The following is a 21,098-nucleotide window of genomic DNA, read 5'->3' on the forward strand; positions in this document are numbered from 1 at the left end:
CAGCCAGGGAATCCTCCGCTCATAGAAGATGTTATGTTAAATGTTTGGTTTCACTTAATAAATATTTGTAAATGTATATAAAGATTAGCTTGTTTGTTTTTCATTTTTATGATCAAATCCAAGTTCCCTGAACAGAAAACCCATTTATTTCCCTGAACTTATGGTCCAGCTTCTCTAGAAATCAGTTAGGTCGTAACTTGACAGTGTAATTTGCCTTTTTCACAGATTTGCAAAATATTGTCCAGTTATCCACAGATTCTCTTCTGTGAGACCCTTCGTTTGGGTCTAACTTGTGTGACCAAATGGGCTTTGAGGAGAGGGGGAGCGTGGGCAATAGGTAAGGTATTTTTGATCTGGGGGCATTCCCTGCTAAAACTTCAGCCGTAAGGTGTCCCATGACCTCAGCGTTCCGTCACTTGACTTCTCTTGACCCAATCCTGTAGTGGAAAGGGCACAGACTGGAACCGGTGAGCACAGGGTTCGATTCCCAGCTCTGCTATTCACTAGCTGTGTGACTCTGGGGAGGTTTTTCACTTGGAAAATGGTGATAAGTAACAAAAGCTGTTTGTGTGAGACTAAAGGAAATTACATGTAAAGGGCAAAAGCACAGTGCGTGGCGAATAGTAGGAGTTAAAAAAAACTCCATTAAAAAAAAAGTTGTGTATTTAGCGAAGGCACATGTGTTTTTCTGTGGCACCCCCCCCCCCCACCTGTGCCTTGGTGACGTGGCGTTCACATTCCACTTGATGGACACACATTCCCCTGCAGGACATTTATTCAGTGATTAAATCAGAAGGAGCCTATACATCCTTTAAAAGTTGTGTTGTTTGTTCACAGGTCTTCACATATCTGGTTTGCTATTCTGCCTTTAATTTTGTTTATGAACGTGATTCGGTCATATACTAGTGAACACCAAAAACAGATGAATTAATCAGTTCTAGAATAATACTACTTTAAAAATATAACATGAACTCTGCTTGTGTACAGTGAGGAGAAATCCAGGTCACAATCCACAAATCCAGATCACTTTTCCATTGGTGGATTGTAAATACCGTGGGGTAAATCGGTGTCACTTAACAGAGTACAGCTCTGTCTCTCTCATTTATTTAACAGCCTCTTTGCAAGCACTTTTCTCTTTTTTTGGCCATTTTAAGCCGATAATTTTATGTTTAATTTAAGTTAATTTTGTTTTATTTTTTTCAAAGGAAATACACGAACAGGTCACGGAAGCAGAATCACAAATGAGCTGTGATGTACACTAGTTGACAGGATGTGTCAGGGGAAGAGGAGCCAGAGAGCTTGAGGGTCAAGCCCACACTTTGCTTTCAGAGCTCGTAGATCCTGTCCTTGCAGCTTCCTGGCTCCTACGCAAGATGTCAGAGGAGAGTAGGCAAGTGAAATGTAAAGTACTAGAGAATACCCTTCATCCTTTGAAAATGAAACAGCCAAGCGATTTCCTTACTAATTCAGTTTTGTAGTGTAAGGTCATGTCAGACTCTGAAAGGTAAAAATACGCTCCATATTGTCTTTGATTTAAAGAATAAAAAACTTCATTGTTTTCCCTTTATTTCATTTCTACCAATAATTACACACATGCACACAAATTGTAGTTATTTGTTGTTTATGTTGTTTCAGTCTGCTAAAAATTAGAGATGCATTTCACGTGGACTGGTCTTTGAGGCTGTGAAAATCAGTGTCAGTCAGCTCTGAAATCGTCGTTACACCTTTGAGCTGTAATTTTGTGATTGCGCACTGCTGCTTAAAGGGGTAAACCTGATGTGTTTCCGTTCCTCATCCCTTGAGTTATTGCACTGACTCCTCCTTCCTAGTTGCTTCATGCTAGAGCTTCATGTGAAATTTTGCATGATTTTCCGTGAAACAACATTTGAAAACCAAGGAAAATGTTAATGTATCTTAAAAAAAAAAAAAGTTACCCTTTATTTCTTTAATGATAATAAATTAAATTTTGCCATCAGTTCTCAGAGGCAATAATTCAGGGACTTGTTTTCTTTTGGTTCTAAAACTAAGGGCATGTTTATTATAAAATAGGGAAATTTATTATCACACCACCGTGAGATAATACTATTATTAAGATTTTTGTTTTTTCTAAGCAAGCGTGCATTTTTTTAGAAGGCTGGTTGCCATCATGTGTTCTATTTTTTAACCTGCTGTTTTCATTTATTAGCTATTTAGTGAGCATTTTATTATATCTTCTCTTAAACCTGATTTTTCTTGGTTGTATAATACTCCCTGTAGAGATATATCATAATTTACTTTAACAAATCCTGTATGTTGGATATTTGGCTATTTGTAAATTGTTTTAAATACAGCTACAGTAAACATCCTTATGCCTATCTCTTCTCACTTGTTTTGGATAAAATCCTAAAAGTAAAATTGCTGGGCCAGTTGGCTTAAACACTCATATTGCCAAATTGCCCTCTAGAAAGGTAATATGTACTAATTTTAAATCCCAGCTAGTCCGTTCCTTTGCAAACATGTCTACCCTGTTTAAAATATTGACTGTATTGATAACAAAAGTATCTAGATTTAATTTGTATCTATTTGATCATTAATGAAATTGAGCAGTCTTTTGTTTGGGGAGCAGATAGAACTTGTGGGCCTGTAATATGTAATTTTTCTCTGGTAAATTTCTAGTCATGCTTTGTCTGTTTGTCTCTTGGTGTGCCTTAATTTCTTTTACTTCTGTAAGCCCAAATATTGATTTGAGGTGAAGGTAAACATAACAGAAAAGTCTTTCTTGGTATAAAATACCAAAATGTAATATTCTTACGGAAATAACAACTTACATTGTAATTTTTCTGTAGGGAACATATAATTTACAAGTTTTTTATTCTCAAGAGTATATCACTGTTTTTTAGTGGGTTTTGGGGGGCATTATCACTCTATAAATACAAGTGAAATTCTAGAATATTCTCAGAATTGGATAGCTTCCTTTTCTAAATATACCTTTAGGGATCTTCATGTTTAAAGTCAGTCCTCTTCAGATGATCACAAGTCTGAGCTCATCTGATATCAGAAAATAAACGTTACTGCGCTTTCAGGATTTGGGCTTAAAGTTATGGTAGGTGGCAGTTGCTTGACTGTCATGTTAAACAAACAAACAAACGAATAAATAAAAGGAAAGAGGAAGGGAATGAAAGACCATTTCCTTACCAAGCAATCACACAGTTTCTTGTCTGGGAAATAAAAAAGAAGAAAACAGAAAGGAAAAGAAAGAGAGAAAAGAGCCAGTTTTGTGTGCTGTGGAGCGCACAGATGTTCCTCTTGGCAGCCGCACAGGGCTCGTCAGGACTGGGGGGTTTGCGGACGCAGAATGTGAAGCCTCTTTGTTGGGGACAAAGTGTTGCCTGTGGTGGGAGTTGCTGCAGTGATGGGAAAGTATCGTATGTATTGTCGGGCGACTGTGGCCTCCAATAGAGACAGTACATTAAAGTAGCTTTGCGGCCAGCGGGCTCTTTCAGCCAGGCCTGGCTAACAACACGCTCAGCTTGGCAACCGCTATCTAAAGGTAGGGCTGGCATCGTTTTGTGGTCATGGAGCCTGTCCCGTCCTTGGGCATCAGAACTGCTTCTGCAATCAGTCGTCTTTAACAGCCAGTTTATCGGATGTGGTTCAACAGAGGAGTTTGTGACTGTGAAGTTAGAACTGTGACGGCTTTTCAAATGGAGCTGTTTCTTCTTTTGATAATTGCTAAACCGGTCTATTCCAGAATTATTGTAGAAAGTACCTTTTTAATTGTGTTGTTTCTTCTTAACCCACTTGTTCATTCAAGATAAGGTTTTGTTACAAAATAGAAGGCGCATGATTTACGTGTTTTACATTTTAGTAATCTCGTCGTGTGTACCTAGAGTGTTTTTTGTTTAAGCATAAATACTATGTTGTGAAACGTTTAAACCTAATCACTAGAAAGCAAAGGTGAGTATTCTTTCGTTTGCTCGCCAGCGTTCTCTCTTGGTCTTCCGTGTGGTTTACTTGAAGTGGAACGGTTGGCTGTGCTGTGCTAGATGTTAACGTGGATGTTAACTGTATTTTAAGGTTAAATTTAAACTTGTTTTCTTTTTTGGTGAAGAAGATTGGCCCTGAGCTAACATCTGTATCAGCCTTCCTCTGTTTTGTATGTGGGACACCACCACAGCCTGGCTTGATGAGCAGTGTGTACGTCGGCACCTGGGATACTACCCTGCGAACCCTGGGTCGCCGAAATGGAGAGCATGAACTTAACCACTAAGCCACCAGGCCAGCCACTTGAATTTAAGCTTTAAGGATTAATAATTGATTTTTTTTAGTTGTCTCTCCCTTCCCCCCTTTCATGTTATACGTAATATTGAATGAATTTTTATGGCCTTTTAATTGCTTACATAAAATCTGAACAAGAAGGGGAAAGAGACTATAAAAAGTAGTAGAGACTGGAACCTTTAAGATTACCCCTGATTAGATGGGGCTTGTGTGGTTTTTTTCTTTTTCTTTTCTTTTCTTTTCTTTTTTTATATGGAGTTCATAATAGTTTACATCAATGTGAGATTTCAGTTGTACATTATTTCTTGTCTGTCCCCACATAAGTATCCCCCTGCACCCCCTGTGCCCACTCCCCACCCCCCTTCCCCTGGTAACCACTGAACTGTTTTCTTTGTCCATGTGTTTGTTTATGTTCCACATATGAGTGAAATCATCTGGTGTTTGTCTTTCTCAGACTGGCTTACTTTGCTTAGCATAATACCTTCCAGGTCCTTCCATGTTATTGGAAATGGGATGAATTTGTCTTTTTTTATGGCTGAGTAGTATTCCACTGTGTGTTGTGTGTGTGTGTGGGTTGGGGCTTTTGAATGAGAGAGTGAACTGGTATGTTCCTGGGGGTTTAGAGCTTATAAGAGCCATAGATATCTAGTCAACTCTCTTTTGACGGGAAAAAGTGAGCCCCAGAGAAATTAACCAGTAATTGCATCATTCGTGAGGAGTCAGAACCTGATTATAAAGCTCCCACTTCTCACGTCTAAGCTCGCTCTTCTCCATCCTTCAGTCTCATCAAATCAAAGTGTCATGCATTTACTGAGCTCCTACTCTGGTGAACGATTCATCAGATATGGTCCTTACCTTGAAGAAACCTACGTTCTAGTTTCTTGTTTTTTTCTTTCTAGAAAGCAGGGTACATACTCATTAACAGTCGTTGATAACGAAAGATTTAAACAGTGGTTCAAGACGATAGTAGAAGCCGGATCTCAGAGCACTACTTCTTTAATGGCCAAGTGAACTGTGCAAACGATAATTATTCTTGAAACTCGGTGAAAGGATGTGTATCTTCAGGCTGGGGTAGCCAGAGGAAGACCTTTTCACAGAGGGTGGGTTTGGGGGTAGGTCCAGATTTTCTGGTCTGCCTCACGTGTGAATCCCCACTCATTCTTAAAATTTCACACAAGTGTCAACTCCCCTCCCTAGGGTTCTTCCCTCATAGAATTCTTTGCATTTACAGATACCTCCAGTCTGGTAGTCCACATTTCCTTGTAGTTGTTGGCCTCCCCTGCTAGACTCTAAGCTCCTGAAGGTCACAGACTTATTCTTCATAGCCTGACTATCTGCTTGGTACATAACGGTAACAGATACTTAACATTTGCATGTACTCACATAAATAGGAATTCATATGACAATAACCATTGTCACGGACGGAATCACGCCCCTGCAAAGTTCATCTGTTGAAGCCCTGACCTCCCACGTGACTATATTTGGAGACAGGGCCCATGAAGTGGTAATCAAGGTTAAGCAAGGTCATAAGAGCGGGTCCTGATCCAGTGGGTTGGTGTCCTTATAAAAAGAGGAGCAGACACTTGCCGTGGGCACACTGAGGAAGGGCCGTGGGAGGACGTGGGGAGAGGGCAGCAGTCTGCAAGCTGGGAGGAGTCTCTTCCAGGAGCCGAGTCACGGGGAACCTTGATCTTGGCCTTCTGGTCTCCACAACTGTGAGAACATAGATTTCTGATGTTTAAGACGCCTCGTCAGTGGTATTTTGTTACAGCAGCCCAAGCAGATGAATGCACACACATATAAACAAGCAAATGTGGGAGTAGACATCGCTTTAGAAAGTTAGAGAGGGCCTGGCTCCCCAGATCCCACCACACGTCTTCGAAAACGTGTCGGCTGCCGTCTGTCTTCATAAGGATCCAGCTCTATTGCCAAGTCAGTTTGTCCGTCCCAGAGAACCTTTCAGCCAGGCCTGTGCCAATTATGACAGGAAGTGGACGATTCTACACCTGCATAAATCGTTTGTTAAACTAAGATGAGTACAAGCAGTGTAAAGGAATCAGCTCAGCTCTGCTGTGACCCGGATGAGTATTAACCAAGACAGGCAGTGTGCTCAGTGGGGTTAGATCTGGCTGCTGTAAGCCTGGAATTCGGTGTGCCGGCCCAGGCCGTGTGTCACGGTGGTGCATTTGCCCATGGATGAGTTTCCTGATTAGCATCTGCCCTCCGCACCCTGCCAGCGTCTTTCCACCCTTGTCCTTACAATTCATTTTCCAAAGCGCAGGCAGAGTGGTCTCAACAGAAACCTGATCACGCATTCCCCTTCTGTAGGCTTTCCGCGAGCATCTAAAATAAACCCCAAACCTTGTGTGTTGGTGTGTGAAGCACGGTGTGGCCTGCCTCCTGCCTTCCTCTCTGACCTCCGCCTCCCACCTGTCTCCCTGTCACCCAGTGCTCTCCAGCCTCACTGGCCTTCTCTTGCTTCTTTAGACATGCCAACTTTTTCCTCCCTTTGAGCCTTCGAACTGACTGTGCCTCTGTCTGAGATGCTCTGACCCACTTTGCACAGCTGGCTCCTTTTCTGTCATTCAGAGCCCCACTTAAATGTTGCTTCTTCAGGGGTTCCTTCCTTCACCACCCAGTGTAATGTCATCCCTCTCTGTCGTATCACTTGATTTTCATTTTCTGCACAGCACTTACTCCTATCTGGTTTGTTTATTTGTTTATTGTCTTTTTCTCCCTGCCACAGTTTAAGCTCTTTGAGTGCTGGGACCCTGTCTTTCCTGTACACTGGTTACTCCAGCACCTAGAACAACACCTGCCGCACATGGGCCTTTAAGAAATATTTGTTGAATGAATGAAAGAACCAATGGACAGGTTGACAGGTTGGAGTCCTAGACCCGGGGCAGGACTCGTGCTGGGCTCTTCTTCCTCAGGCTCCTGTGCTGTTCCCGTATCCTTAGTCGCAGGGGCTCTGCTTTCAACAGAAAGGCTCTCTGGGCCTAGAAACACACTTCCTCAAACGTCCAGCTGCTGTTGCTTATCCAGTAGGTTAGCTAATTGATATCCATCAAAAGGTAAAGCCAAGTTCTTTGAATAGGACATCTTTGAAAACTTTGTCAAGTGCTGTCCATCCCCAACAGGAGTCAACTCACCTGCCAAGTCAGTTGGCCAGCCCAGTAAGCCTTACAGCCAGACCCACAGTAATTGCGACAGAAAGTAGCTAGTGATGTGCCTGAACTATTTCTTTGCTGAATCACGGCTTTCACTGAGCACTTACTAAGTCCTTTCTATGCGTTCTCTCGCACAATCTTCCTAGCAGTCTAGGAGGTAGGTACTGTGGTGGTTCCTGTTTTACAGTAAAGATAACCTTGCCCAAGATTACATAACGATCATAGAATTGTTTATAGAAAAGGAGTAACTTGGGGAACAGAATTGTTCGTAAACACTGTCAGTTATGTTATCCAAGGTTTTAGTTATCTCTGACCAGTAAACCAGTAAACTATGGCTTTTTTTAGCTATTAATATGACATCTTATATGCTCTCTGAACAGAATTCTGCTGTTCATTCACCTTTTCTTGGCAGGCTCTGGGATCTTGAACTTTCCCGCCCATTCTGTAGGCACTGACTCAGGAAGTCCATTTATATGGGGAGGGAAGGCTAGATACAGATAAAGCTCTGTAAGGTAGAGTATAGGAGGGGGAAGGAATGCTCATCAAGGTTGAGAGTCTCTTATTGGGGACCCTAATCCCTTTTTAGTAGTGAAGGAAAACATTTTAAATCACTATTCTACCCTTAACAGCTTTACTTTAAAAGCATAAGAATTTATTCAGAGATTGTTATATTAGTCAAAATGCTAACCTAACACTGTTCTTTTGGAATTTTAGTAATTTTTGAATGTTGTTTTCTGGGTAGTAAAAGCTTTAAAATAGTATTATTATCTAATCCTAAGGAAATGGCCACAATCTCCTACTAAAAAAAAAACAAAAGCAAACAAAAAACGTTCATTAACAATTTTAAATCAGAAATAGATGCTTTGATTTTGATTCAGACACTCTGGAGTATATAATATTTCCTTTTTTTGCAGAATTTTATCCCAAAAATATTTGACTCTTGACAATATTTTACCCTATTAGCATTTAGAACAAAGTCACCCTAGATACCAGTCTGCTCAGAAACAGTTTCTTTTCTCAGACCCGAAGCGAAACCATCATCCCCTGCTGAGCATAAGCACCCTGGTCACTGTGTGGTCACACTCCTGTTTGGATGGAAGGGCCCAGAGATCAGGGAGTGCTTGCAGCCTTCCGAGTAACACGTTGTCAACACCTCGGCTGCTGCTTAGGATTTAAAATAAGTGGACGCAGCGTTGTGATTGGAAGCCGGGTTAAGGAGCACCTGTGACCGGTGGTAGAATGCAGAGTCGTCCAATCCACACCCCCAGTTTACAGACCCAGTTGCAGAAGTTTTGCGTCACATTTGAGAATATCTATTTACTGTAACCTACGAACGTCTCTGGAATGCCTGCCGCGTATATGGTGGTGCAGCGCTCGCTCCAAAGGGCAAGTTCAGAAGTTCATGTTAACGTAGGGTTATTAAAGAGAGTAGCATAGGGAACAGGCAAAGAGAGCTATATTTGACCTCTTGAAGTCTCTTTTTCTCGTTTGTACACTAGAAGAGTGTCATTTAGAAATTGCCTACGCAGGGCAGTGGTTCATAGAGGTGGTAAAACATCTGTTTCTCCTGTTCAATGTAAGTGTGCATTCTATCTGAACAAAATTTAGCTGGCCATCCAGCCAGCAGTCACATCAAGAATCATCTTTAGCTTCAGATTTGAGCCCAATGAATAAGCTCGTCACACAGAACAGATATTTCTATCTGGAAACAAGTCAAGATGCCTACCGACATGGTGAGTCCTTAATGAGAGCACCGTGCTGCGTGGTCTGAAAGAGTTAAGAGACGAAAGGCAGACTTAAAGGGGAGCTGATTTTAAATTTTTTACTGCATACCCGACCTACCTGCTGACTGTTTGGCTGCTCTTTTTAAACTTGCTTTTCAGCTTTCGTGCTTCCTGATGTTGGAAGACCTAACAGGCATTCTGAGTCATAGAATCATAAAATTTTAGAAATGGAAGGAATCTTGGAGGTCATCTAATTCAGCTCTTACTGAATTCAAACGCCATCATTGCCACAGCGGTCATCTGTCTTGAAAATTCCCCGTGACTTCCTTCATTAATACGCAAACAACCAATTCCCTTTCCAGCCAGCTCTCTCAGAAGTTCTTCCTCCTGTTACACTGGAATCTGCTAAGTCAGCCATCTCATAACTCCCACTCATTTTTCTTGTTTCCGCTTTTTGGAGGCATACGAAATAGGCACACAAAATAAATATCGTTACCTCTTTAATATTAAAGCCTTTCAAAGTCTTCAGACCGTTATCTTCTTTCTACTTTTCTTTCAACCTGCTAAGTCCCTCCTTCTCTTAAGTTCTTCATTCAGCATAAGACACGATTCTTTCACCATCTTCTGGGTAGACCCCGTTTATCAGTGACCCTCTAATTGTGTTGCCCAGATGGATTACAATACTCTGGATATGGTCAGAAAAGTGAAGGAGATTGGGATTATTATGTGGACTATATATTTTATTATGTGGAATATATACTTGTACTAATTCAACCTAAAATTACATTAACTTTTGGGGAGCAAAACCACATCGTTGACTCTTCCTGAACTCGCCGTCGTCCAGAACGCCTTATCTCATGAAGCGCCTTCAAACCACTTTCTCTTCTGTACTTGTGTAGTTGGTTTCCTTTTTTATTTTTAACTTCACAGAACTGCTCTAGGCTTCAGTGCCCTCACTTTTTCATAAAGGGCAGGAACTGGGCTGTTTCATAAATGTACCCAGATTTACAGGTGCAAAGGTCAGATATCAGCCAGGGCCTGTCAATGTCAAGCGCAAGCTCTTTTCCAGGCCCTGAGGGTCTTCAGCCTTGTCAGCAGGTGATAGGAATCTACGCCCCACCCCTGGCCCTCCTCCTCTTCTTCCCCCTCCCTTCATTTACACTGTCTTGTCCTACGAGGGGCTGTTTAAGACACTCTGGCTTGCGTGGATCCTGCACATGGTCTGAGTTTTCATGACAGACTTCTCTCTCTGACCCTTGCCAGCCCACAGAGGCCGCTGTGATAAGAGTCTCTGAAGTGTTTGTTTGGCTTTCCGAAAGGCATCTGACGAAGTCTCCTCTCCTGTTGAAAGGGCACAGAATCAGGACCAACCTGCTCAAGTAGTCCTACCTCGCACCACGGGAACTGGTGGAACATGGCCTTTCACTCCATTTTCGCCTCCTCAGGTTGCGAGGGGACAAGACCATTTCTCTGCTGTTGACGTCTCCCTGCCACACACAGATGTTGAGTAGGTGTTTGTAGCAAATTCAGCAATGCTTATTTAATAAGTAACTATTTTAGAGAGGCAGAAAGAAGATTAAAGGAAAAAAGAAAATTCTGAAATCAGGCTGGTCCCATGAATTTAGAACTCTGTTCTGTCAGTGTGGTCGAAAGTGCAGGGCATTGGGAATCTGGAGCCAGAGGCCTTCCATCGAAGGACAGGATTGCCGACGTTTCAGACAAGCTGATCAGGAGGTAATCTGCCGCAGAGGAATTTTCAAGCTGTGTTTGACCCTTGGGTAGGCTAGCACGGGTTAGGTTTTCAAGCACTGTGGAAGTGAGTTTGAAAATCTTCTGGTTGGGCCGCCCCGTGGCCGAGTGGTTAAGTTCACCCGCTCCGCTGCGGTGGCCCAGGGTTTCGCAGGTTCTGATGCTGGGCACGGACATGGTACCACCCATCAGGCCACGCTGAGGTGGCGTCCCACATGCCACAACTAGAAGAACCCACAACTAAAAATATACAACTATGTACCGGGGGGCTTTGGGGAGAAAAAGGAAAAAAGAGAAAATCTTAAAAACAAAGGAAAATCTTCTGGTCATGAAAATATGTCCTTAACTGCAATAAACCTTATCTGGCCAACCTAAAATGATTCATCCCTTTGTTTAGATGAAAATATATATTAATCTCTTTAGTTTTCATAATGGAAAAACAACATGCAGTTCTAACTTTGACTTTCTACACTTGTTAGGGAAATTATATATATATTCATTTTCTGATCAGCAAGAAATTTTGCTTTTTATAAAAATACACTTGATATGGTTGGTAGGTGATAGAATTTTCTTTTCCCTAAATAAAACACATCTTATTTTCTAACTCTGAGAAAAGATTATAACTGTCATCATTGATGCCATATATAATGTATTATGTTATATGCATATTCTGCATTATTAAAAAGTAGAGTCATTTATTGGATATTTAAAAATGGTCCATTTTCACATTTCATAAAATAAATCAATGCTTGAACAAGAGAGAAAATTGTTTGTGGTGGCACGAAATATTAACCAGCAGGGCAAGGTTAAAAAGAACTTGGTTTAAAGGAAAAACAAAATCGTATGTTTATATTAGAATTGCTGAAAAGATTAAAATCCTTATCCGAGATGATTGCAATTTGAGCAAATGCAGTTTGGTCTTATGAACAATATCCTTTGCTCATTCCAGTGACGGCATGTAGGTTGCCAGTTGCTATGCGTTGTTTATTTTGGCCTAGTTGATAGGCACATACTATATGGTCTTGTTAAAGGGATAATCATGAGCTTTTTACAAAGAGCTTTTGGTAATAATTGAGTAGCAGAGGTTATTATAATAATTTTTGTTTTCCATTTGCATCTTCTAATGACCCGGGATGATAAATTAGGACTTTAGATTTGTGCTGTATTTTAAATTTCAATGAGTGGAAATATTGGAAGCTATGGAACTTTAGGCGCACCCTCTACCTTTATTTTGTTAACCATGGCTGCTGTCTTGATAGCTCAGTACAGATAGTACAGTGGTGAGAGAGCTGGATGTGGACATCTTACAGAAGCTCGAGGCTGGAGAGGTCAAGGAGACAGGGCAGATGGTACTTTTTGAAAAAGTGAGGCAAATTCAAAATACACCAAGTAGTCTGCATATAAAGGTCCACTTGTTAATTGAATATTTAATGCTATAACAATATTTTATACAGCTAATAAAAAATCTTAAAATTTTTGCATTTTGTATATATATTTAACCAATTTTGTACTTAATATCATTCTATATCAGTTTTTAAAGACTGAAAATTGTGTAAAAGGAGAATAAAATCATAGGACTGCAAAAGACCTTAGGTCTGTTCTAACACTGTCCCTTTTAATGATGAGGAAATTGAGGCCCAGACAGTTCATTTAAAGAAGAACAAAGTACATACATCCCCACATGCTCACTGGAGCTCTCTCTCAAGTACAGGTACGCCCCCACCCGTCACCCCCTCCCCGACACACAGACGAGATGCTGGCTCCTCATATAGGTCAACAGTACTGTGAACATTTGTACGAATTAGAAAAAACAAATTAGCGTTAATTATATAAACCATCAGAAATATTTTAATGTTTTCTCTTCAAAAAAGAAAAGAAAAATTTACTTCTAAAAACTTTAAATAAGGAATGTAATAAAATCAGAAAAAGTTCTAAAGTATTTTATCTTATTGGGATGGAAACACAGATGGTTAATGATTTCAAAAGAACTATTTTTAAAACCTCTGAGAATTATGATTTTATAGCAAGACATCTAAATTGAGCAGCAAAGTCAGAATTCCTCACCATATTCTCTTTTGACACTAAGCCTTGTATCTGTCGCCTTTGTATTATTTCATATAGTTATATCAAAGAACTAGTCAGAGATTTTCTCCATTTTAAGTCTGTGAGAACCATCACTAGCATGCACTGACAGATGTTAAAGAATCTCTGTGGAAAGAATGTCCAAAACCTCTCCAAAGGAAGGTCTTTAAACCATGTCCTTAATACAGAAATGCAAAACCAGATTTAATTGCCCTTTTCCTAAACAGCTCAGACACGCAGGCTCATTTGCTGCAGCATATGGTCTGAGAAAGTGCACAGTGGAGGAGCGTGGTCCTGGGGCAGGCTGGGAGAGAGTCCGTGTAGGCTGGAGTTCACAGAGATCGGGCAGAGCGAGCACTTGAAGTTAAAAGAAAGAAACCCCCACGTGGTAAAAACACAGGCTTTTTCCGTTTTGAATATGCGCACTGGAGACATCCTATTTGCCTTTCAAGACATTAGTATTTCAGTGGTTTTAGTATGAAACATATAAGATTTCTGAAAAACTGTCTGGGGGTTTTTTCCTAGTTAAGATGTGAAAAAAAAAAAAATAGGCAACATTGCATGAAGCTGGGGAGATGTTTTTCTGATAATTTAATTCATTATTTGTTACCACTGAAAGTAACGATTTTTCTAATGGGGAAGAATTAAAATAATGAGTTGGATGGAGCAATTTTATTTGTTTATTTATTTATTTATTTGGATGGCTTACATTTTATTTCAGAGGGAAGACATTATAAGTCTGTATGAAGTGGTAAATTCTTACCACTCTTTAAGGCTTAAGTTTACAGCTCTTACGAGAAGTCATAGGTAATTGAGAACATAAAAATAGGAGGAGGAAAAAAATCTGTGAATCCTCTCATGCTACTTGGTGGCATTAGGCAAGTGACATTACTCCCATGTGTTTTAATGTTCTATCTGTGACATGGGGGAAGTTCTCTTTACGAAGAATTTAATGTCAACCTCTAACTATCTGATAAGACAGTCCGGTTGCTGTGTGTCTAGCACAATGTGACACAGATTTGAGGAAGAATACAAAAAGTAGCAGAAAATAAATGTGTGAGGAGTTAGTCATGGCAGACACAGATCTGATTATTATTGCTGATCTAATTATTAGTAGTGATTTATTAGAATAAGTTATTTCATAGTGCCTTTTTTCCTGTAAAACTAGCCTGTCTGACACAATGTATGTTTATATATTGTGGGACAAGTATTCTTACCATTTTATTGTCAATTTGAAATTGTGTAGAGCTGCACTGTCATGTGGCTGTTTAAATTTTAGATTTTTTTATTTTTTATTTGTTTTCCTTTTTCTCCCCAAAGCCCCCCGGTACATAGTTGTATATTCTTCATTGTGGGTCCTTCTGGTTGTGTAAATTTTAAATTAATTAAAATTAAATGTAATTTAAAAATTCAGTTCCTCAGTCATATTTCAATTCTTGAGCCATCTTTCAAGTGCTGGATAACCACGTTGTATGGACTGTTTCCATTATCACAGAAAGTTCTGTTGGGCGGCAGTGTTTTAGTGTTATTGATATTTTAATTAAGTTTTTATCAGTGCATTTCATTGAAAGGTTACAACGTAAGTCATATATTTCAGATGGCTGGCATAGAGGAGACTAATCTCCTACCAGTGCCAAGAGGAAGCCAAAGTTAAACGGTAAAGAAGGTACATTTAACACACGTGGCAAAACACAGAAATGGAATGGTGGTGCTGCTTATGGGCTGTGATTTTCTGAAACAGTGAACAACACTTGCTAACATTGTGAACACAGTCAATCTTCCATCCATTTATACAGGAATCGCATTTTGGGAATTTAGTGTATACCTCAACTTTTATTTTAAAAAAATTTTTATCTTTAGTAGCCATAGTTGTGGGCTTAGATAATTATTAGCAGGTTTTTCACCCACGTCAATGTCTAGCCACAGAGGCAGGACAACTCTGTTGTGCAGAAGATGTTGTGCATTACAGAATGTCTGCGTCCCACCCACCCCTGCTGAATGTCAGCCTGGTCACTGTGACGATCAAAAAGCACCTCTAAACATTTCCAACAACATGTTACAAAACCTGTGCTTTATGGTGGACCCAGTACTCAAGACAGTGGCCCAGCCAGCCTCTTAAGATCATCATCTTAAGCCTGTTCCTTTGTTGGATACATTCTATTGATATATGCTATATATAATGCTGCTGTGGACCTAATTCTTCTTTTAACATCTGTCCTTATTCATCCCTTATAGGGTTAGACTTAATTAAGTGACCAAGGATGATAAAAGAAAAATTCCTCCTTTACATATATTATGGACTTTTGTTTATATCCATGGGAAAATACGGCTGCATGGCTTTGAGCATTGGCCCTATGAATTTGTTCAGTGAAGTCCTGGGTCTCCTTAAGAAACACATTGGAAATAAAACAAAAGAAATAATTATCATAAGGCCGTAATGCTATGTAGATGAAATGAGAAAGATAAACGGACTTAAAATCTAGAGCGACACTTCTTAATCTTAGAGGGCCATAGGTGACCTTCAGGCAATCTGTGAGCCCCTTGAAATAATAGCAAAATTATGTTTATGGGCATTTGTGCATTTTTTAGAAGAAGGAGTCCATTGATATAATCAAAGGAATGAGGAAAAACTAGTTAAATAAAAGAATAATAAAATCTCATTATAGAAAGAAGGCAGAAAAGATAGATTCAGGTCTATAAAATCAAGAAGGGAGATGGTTGTTAGGTCAGAAGTTAAGTCTACTATTGAAATGGTAAATTTAAAAAGAAGCTTAAAAAAAATGCTTCTTGGAAGAACAAATGCTGAACCCATAGAAATTATTATCTTCCCCTTCCAAGAAGTGGTATGTGCTAGAAATAAAGTGGGTTCACAAAAGGCTTGACTGCATCCAGAGTTAAAGAGGCAGGGCTGAGAGGGGACAGGTGAAGTGAAACGGCTCTGCCTGCCCCTCGGTCGTCCCTGAGCCGCTGTGGGAAAGCAACTGGAGCAGATAAATCACCGCAACCCTTTCCTGACTGACAACTGAGGCTGCTCTCTTATTTCCAGCTGTATTGTGCTCAGTGCTGGGAAATGTGGACCATTCAATGTGTGGTTCTCTGAATTTTGCTTGCTTTTGTTCAGTGCTATTTTGCCTCACATCCTTAAAGGAAATTCAACATTCATTTCCAAAGAAATTGTTTTCATGTTCGTAGAACACTTATGTTATGATATATTTTAAGAGAGGGATGCTTATACCGTTAAAATAAGTAGGATTTGCATCAAAGCAAATGTTGAAAGCAAACTCCACCCCTGAATTTACCTTCTGCAGGCATCCACTGTTGACTTAATTGTAGCTGGAATGATAACTGGGAGTGCCCTTGTTCTCTCCATCACGCCAACACTAGGGTACCAGGTGTCACTGGGTTTGTTTTGATGATGGTGATGATGCTGGCGGTAGTGATGAGTATGATGATGGTTGATGATGATAGCTAACATTATTGAACATTTATAAGGGCTTGGCATGTGTTAACTCATTTCAAGTTCACCAGAAGCTAGCAGAAAGGCATAATTATTATCCCCATTTTACAAATGAGGAAACTGAAACAGAGAGATACAGTAACTAGCTCAGAGTTGCATATTTATAAGCGATAGAGCTGGGTAGGCATCTAGTCATCTGGCCCATACTGTTCATCACCGTATTGCCTCCTCTGTATTTTTATACTTAGGCCAAAATCTCTCAATAAAGTAACCATTGAAAGACTGCACAAACAATCTGGGAAGGGTTTGCTGGCACATTCATTTTAAATCTTGTTATGTGGAACAATGGATACCCAAATGGAAAGACTGAGAAATGTAAGTGGTTATCGAAGGCTGCAATACTGAAGGTCCTCCTGAGATTACGCTGGCAGAAAGGCCCTTCTCAGAAATACATTCGTTCATTCGTTCTTTCCCTGTAATAAAGTGTCTCAAAGTTAAAGCAAGGCTAAACTCCACATTAATTGTATGGCTGCTGTTCCTGTCGAGGAAGAAAGTCACTGACCTTTCTGTGTCCTGGATGTCACAGAACGGACAGTGTGTGCGGGAGAGGCAGCCAGCTCCAGGCTGTCAGTGGGTCTATGGAAGGGACTCCTTTTAGTTGCATTTCTGTATTATATGTTGTTATTGCCTGACTTTTTTTTGTCTTTCTGAATTACCCTAAAAGATTCTGTCATCACTCAGGGAAAACATGTGTTACTCTTGAAGGTTGGTGAGGTCACAGCTCTGTCAGAGGGCCTTGTTTTACTGGTCCTTTGGGATTGCACAGGCTGGCCTGTGCTCCGACATCTGACTGTCCACCTTAAAGGTCATTCTAGGCCAGATTTTCCCGAGTGGAGACCAGAGAAGACTGCGCCAGAGTCACCTGGGGAGCTGGTTGAAAACTCGTATTCCCGAGTCGCACCCCAGATTTCCAGATCACTCTCTGGGGTTGCTTACGCCCATTTGCATTTTAAACAAGCACCCCAGGTGCTTCTATGGCCTCAGAAGCGTGAACACCACTGTTCAAAACTGTTCAAAAGGCTACATTCAGTGAAACGCGTTCGTCTCGGGCCTGTCGGAGGCACAGGCGTGACTGAATCCTTGCCCGTCGCTTACGGTCCCTAGGGAAGATAGCACCTACGTTGAAATAACTATAATACAAAGAAAAAATTAAGTGCCATAAAAGCAGAAAGAGCTGCTTCTGATAGCAGAAGTCAGAGGGTCTTCCAGAGGGTTTTGTTCTGTTTAGTGCAGAGTCAGTGCATTTGGGGATTCTTCGTTCATTCAGCATGCATCAGGGCCTGCAGTTGCTTCTCATCTCCCTTACCAGCTCCCTGGATAATTTCCGGAATTTCTGTAGTTTTTAGACACGAAGGCAAAGCAGTCGTATTATGAAAGGCTCCTGCCTCGAAACATGGGGACAGGGATCTGCCTTCCGGAAGTTACCGCGCGTCCCTGCACGCAGGTGTTTCTGGTTTTACTCTTTAATTGGAGACTTCTAGCATTTGTGTGGCATGAGAACATTTACACCGAGAGCTTCCTCCTCGGTGTCACTGGGCCCAGAACTTTTGTCCCAAGTGTTTGTGACGTGACCAACTCTTTTTATGAAAAGTCATTGTTTCCCTCCTCATGGTTAGTTTATAGTCCACCTATGAGTAATGCTCCTAAAAATAAGTAAAAAGAAACAGGCCGACAATGAACAACGGACGGAGAAGAGAACTAGCATTTCTTCACCCCTGTGCCCAGGCGCTGTGCCAAGCAGATTTCAGAGAGGTTATGTAAATGTACCGGTCCACACAGCTGCTCAAGCCGGGGAAACGGAGGTTCCAGATAATCCGTGACCTGGTGACTTTTCTCCACAAGCGTCTTGTTAATTTATTGATGGACCTTTGAGTACCTGCTGCATGGGCACTGGAGGGATGCAGAGAGAAATGCAGCGCCAGATCTGGGGGAACGTACAGTCTAATGAGAAATCAGAGGTTTACATGGATAACCGATACCAGTTAGTGCAGGGCACTAATGTGTGCATTTCCTGTGTTGGGCGTTTTCCAGCTATTATCCCGTTTAACCTTCCCAGCACACCTGCCAAGTGGAATCTCTGTTACACAGATGAGGAGGTGTTACCCAACTAGTACGTAGCAGGGCTCAGGTTTGCATCCGCAGCTGTGACCGCAAGGCCTCTGTCATCCTTGGGAAGTCGAATGACACTCTTCATGCTGCCCCACGGAATGCGAGGCTCTCAGGAGGTGCATTAGATGCGTCCGCCCTGGATACTTAAGAAGCAGTAGGATTTAGATAGACAGAAAGTTCAGGAAGCGCTTCACCAGAGCAGAGGTGCAGAGGAGTACTCGGGGTGACACTCGGCCATTGCACTCAACCACACCAGATCTGCACCCTCGCAAGAAGCGGACCAGAAGGGTGAGCCCTGGGAAGGTCATGTCGTGCCTCAGGCTTTAGCCTGGGATGGGGAGACTTGAAGGGCTCAGTTCAAGAAATACATGCATTAAAAAATGAACCAAGCTTGATAACTAACTGGATATTTCAAGAGAGGGGAAGGAAGGAAGGGTGAACATGAATCAAGGCAGATCGAACGAATCACTGAGTCGCTGTGAGGACAAATGAAAGAATCCAAGAGAAACCAGTTAGAGCTCCAGGTGAGGGGGAGACGGGCCGCCTTCACCTGTCTGGGAACTCACCCTGTGTTCCCCGTGGTGAATGCGAGTGGAATATGTCCTATAATTGCTGTTTTCTAAGAACGTAAAGCTATGCCTCACTTAATATTCCAGGATATCTCTTTAATTTTTTTAAACAAAGGAAATACGATCTGTGCTGTCAGTATACACACGTATATACATGTATGTAAATGTACATGTAGAAGGACTGGAAATTGTGACTGACTTCATTATTTTCCAAATTTTAGAAAAGGTCATTCACTTCTATAATCAGAAAGAAAAATAACTTAAAAAAAATAAAAGTCAAAGTGCCTAAATGTTTACTTTCTGACCCCTTCTAAATTCTTCCAGAATAGCTAGTCAGCCGTTGTGTGGAGACTGTCTGTTCTATGTCTGCCAAAATCATTTTCCAGTGACTTTTTTTGAGAACTTTGTTTCTTCATTTTCTGTTTATATAAAATTATTTTGATTTTAAAATTAAAGTACTTGAAGTATATATCTAGGTATATAAAGATTTGTGGTTTTAAACCAATAGCAATATTTCCCCTCTCCCATACCTTTTCATAACGTTGAGATTAAATTCTTAAAATAGTTGATCAAGGAAGGAAAGCACATGAGTGTCAGTTTGAACTTGGTCTTATAAAACGCTCGGTGTTGTATTGAGCGCAGGGAGCTGGCGGGCGCGTCACGGCAGCCCCCACTTCAGTTACGGTGCGTCAGTCCCTAGTACTGAGGACGTGCACTTAGACTTTTTTCCATTTTGCTTTTGCAAAATTTACTTTACTTTAAAAGATTTTAATTTTAGAAGAAAAAAATGTATCTGGAAGTTTGTTTTTCCCCTTGCTGCTCTCTGACTTTAAAAATGAATGGCATATTTTTTGAAAAGTCAGTTTCAAGAACCGACTTATTTGAATTTCAGTGTGGAATACATTTTTATTTTGTTTATAAAATCTTTGAAGGCAGCTTTATGATGAAAATTCTGATACAACTAAATTACTTTTCTGTCAAAAACAACAATTTCTCAGATACTAGTGTTAACTTTTTTTAAAAAAAGAAGTGTTAACTTCTTTATCTTGAGCCAACAGAAATTAAAATTAGAATTTGGATTTTACTTTAAACTAATTGTCCATATTATGATGTGAAGAATTCATGGAATTTTTTTTCTTCCTCTTTAGGAAATACCAGAAAGGAACCCGAGTCCGGCTGCGGCTGTTAGATCTTGAACTCACGTCCCGGTTCCTGGGAGCCACGACGGACACGACTCTCCTTGAGGCGGATGCGATTCTCTTAGGACTCCAGGAGAGTAAGGACTCCAAATCAAGAGAGGAGCCTTGTGAGAAATAGAGGAACTTGGCTGAGTGTTCACTTCTTTTTCGTTGAACACAGATATTCATCAAGAGCTCGATTGGAAAATTATGAATAAATGATTGAAAGAAGACATAACAAATGAAACTATAATTATAGCTCTTACCTGTTAGAATTTTCTTTAGCTGTGTCTCCCCTGCCCCCTTTTTTATACCCGTTCTTTCCTTGGATTGGAGTAGTGTAAAACGTACTGAGAAATTCTCCCTTTCAATAAATATGTTTCTTGTGCTATCTGTATGCATGGCACTGTTCTGAACACCAAAGAAACAGCAGTAAACAAGTTAGACAAAATCGCTTGCCTCGTGGAGCTTACTTGGACTGGAGGAAATAGACAGTAAATAAGTAAAGTCTATGGTATGTTAGACAGTGATACATGCTAAGGACAAAAATAAAGCAGGGAAGGCAGAGGATCTGAACAGACATTTTTCCAAAGAAGATATACAGGTGGCCAACAATCACGTGAAAAGATGCTTAATATCACTAACCATCAGGGAAATGCAAATCAAAACCACAATGAGATATCATTTCACACCTGTTAGAATGGCTATTATCAAAAAGACAAGAAATATCAAGTGTCAGCAAG

The 21,098-nt window shown here is 40.7% G+C and overlaps 1 protein-coding gene across 1 annotated transcript in view; it reads left to right on the forward strand.

Moving 5' to 3' along the window:
* The window catches only part of MRPS28 (mitochondrial ribosomal protein S28), a 101,006-nt gene extending 80,200 nt beyond the window's left edge, over positions 1-20,806 (forward strand). The window contains exon 3 of the mRNA XM_008519922.2: positions 20,326-20,806. Coding sequence (XP_008518144.2) covers positions 20,326-20,494 — 169 coding nt within the window. The 3' untranslated portion in view covers positions 20,495-20,806. The remainder of the gene's footprint in view (positions 1-20,325) is intronic.
* Positions 20,807-21,098: the final 292 nt, after the last annotated feature.

This window comes from Equus przewalskii, chromosome 8 (genome assembly GCF_037783145.1).
Source record: "Equus przewalskii isolate Varuska chromosome 8, EquPr2, whole genome shotgun sequence".
NCBI classification, from domain to species: domain Eukaryota; kingdom Metazoa; phylum Chordata; class Mammalia; order Perissodactyla; family Equidae; genus Equus; species Equus przewalskii.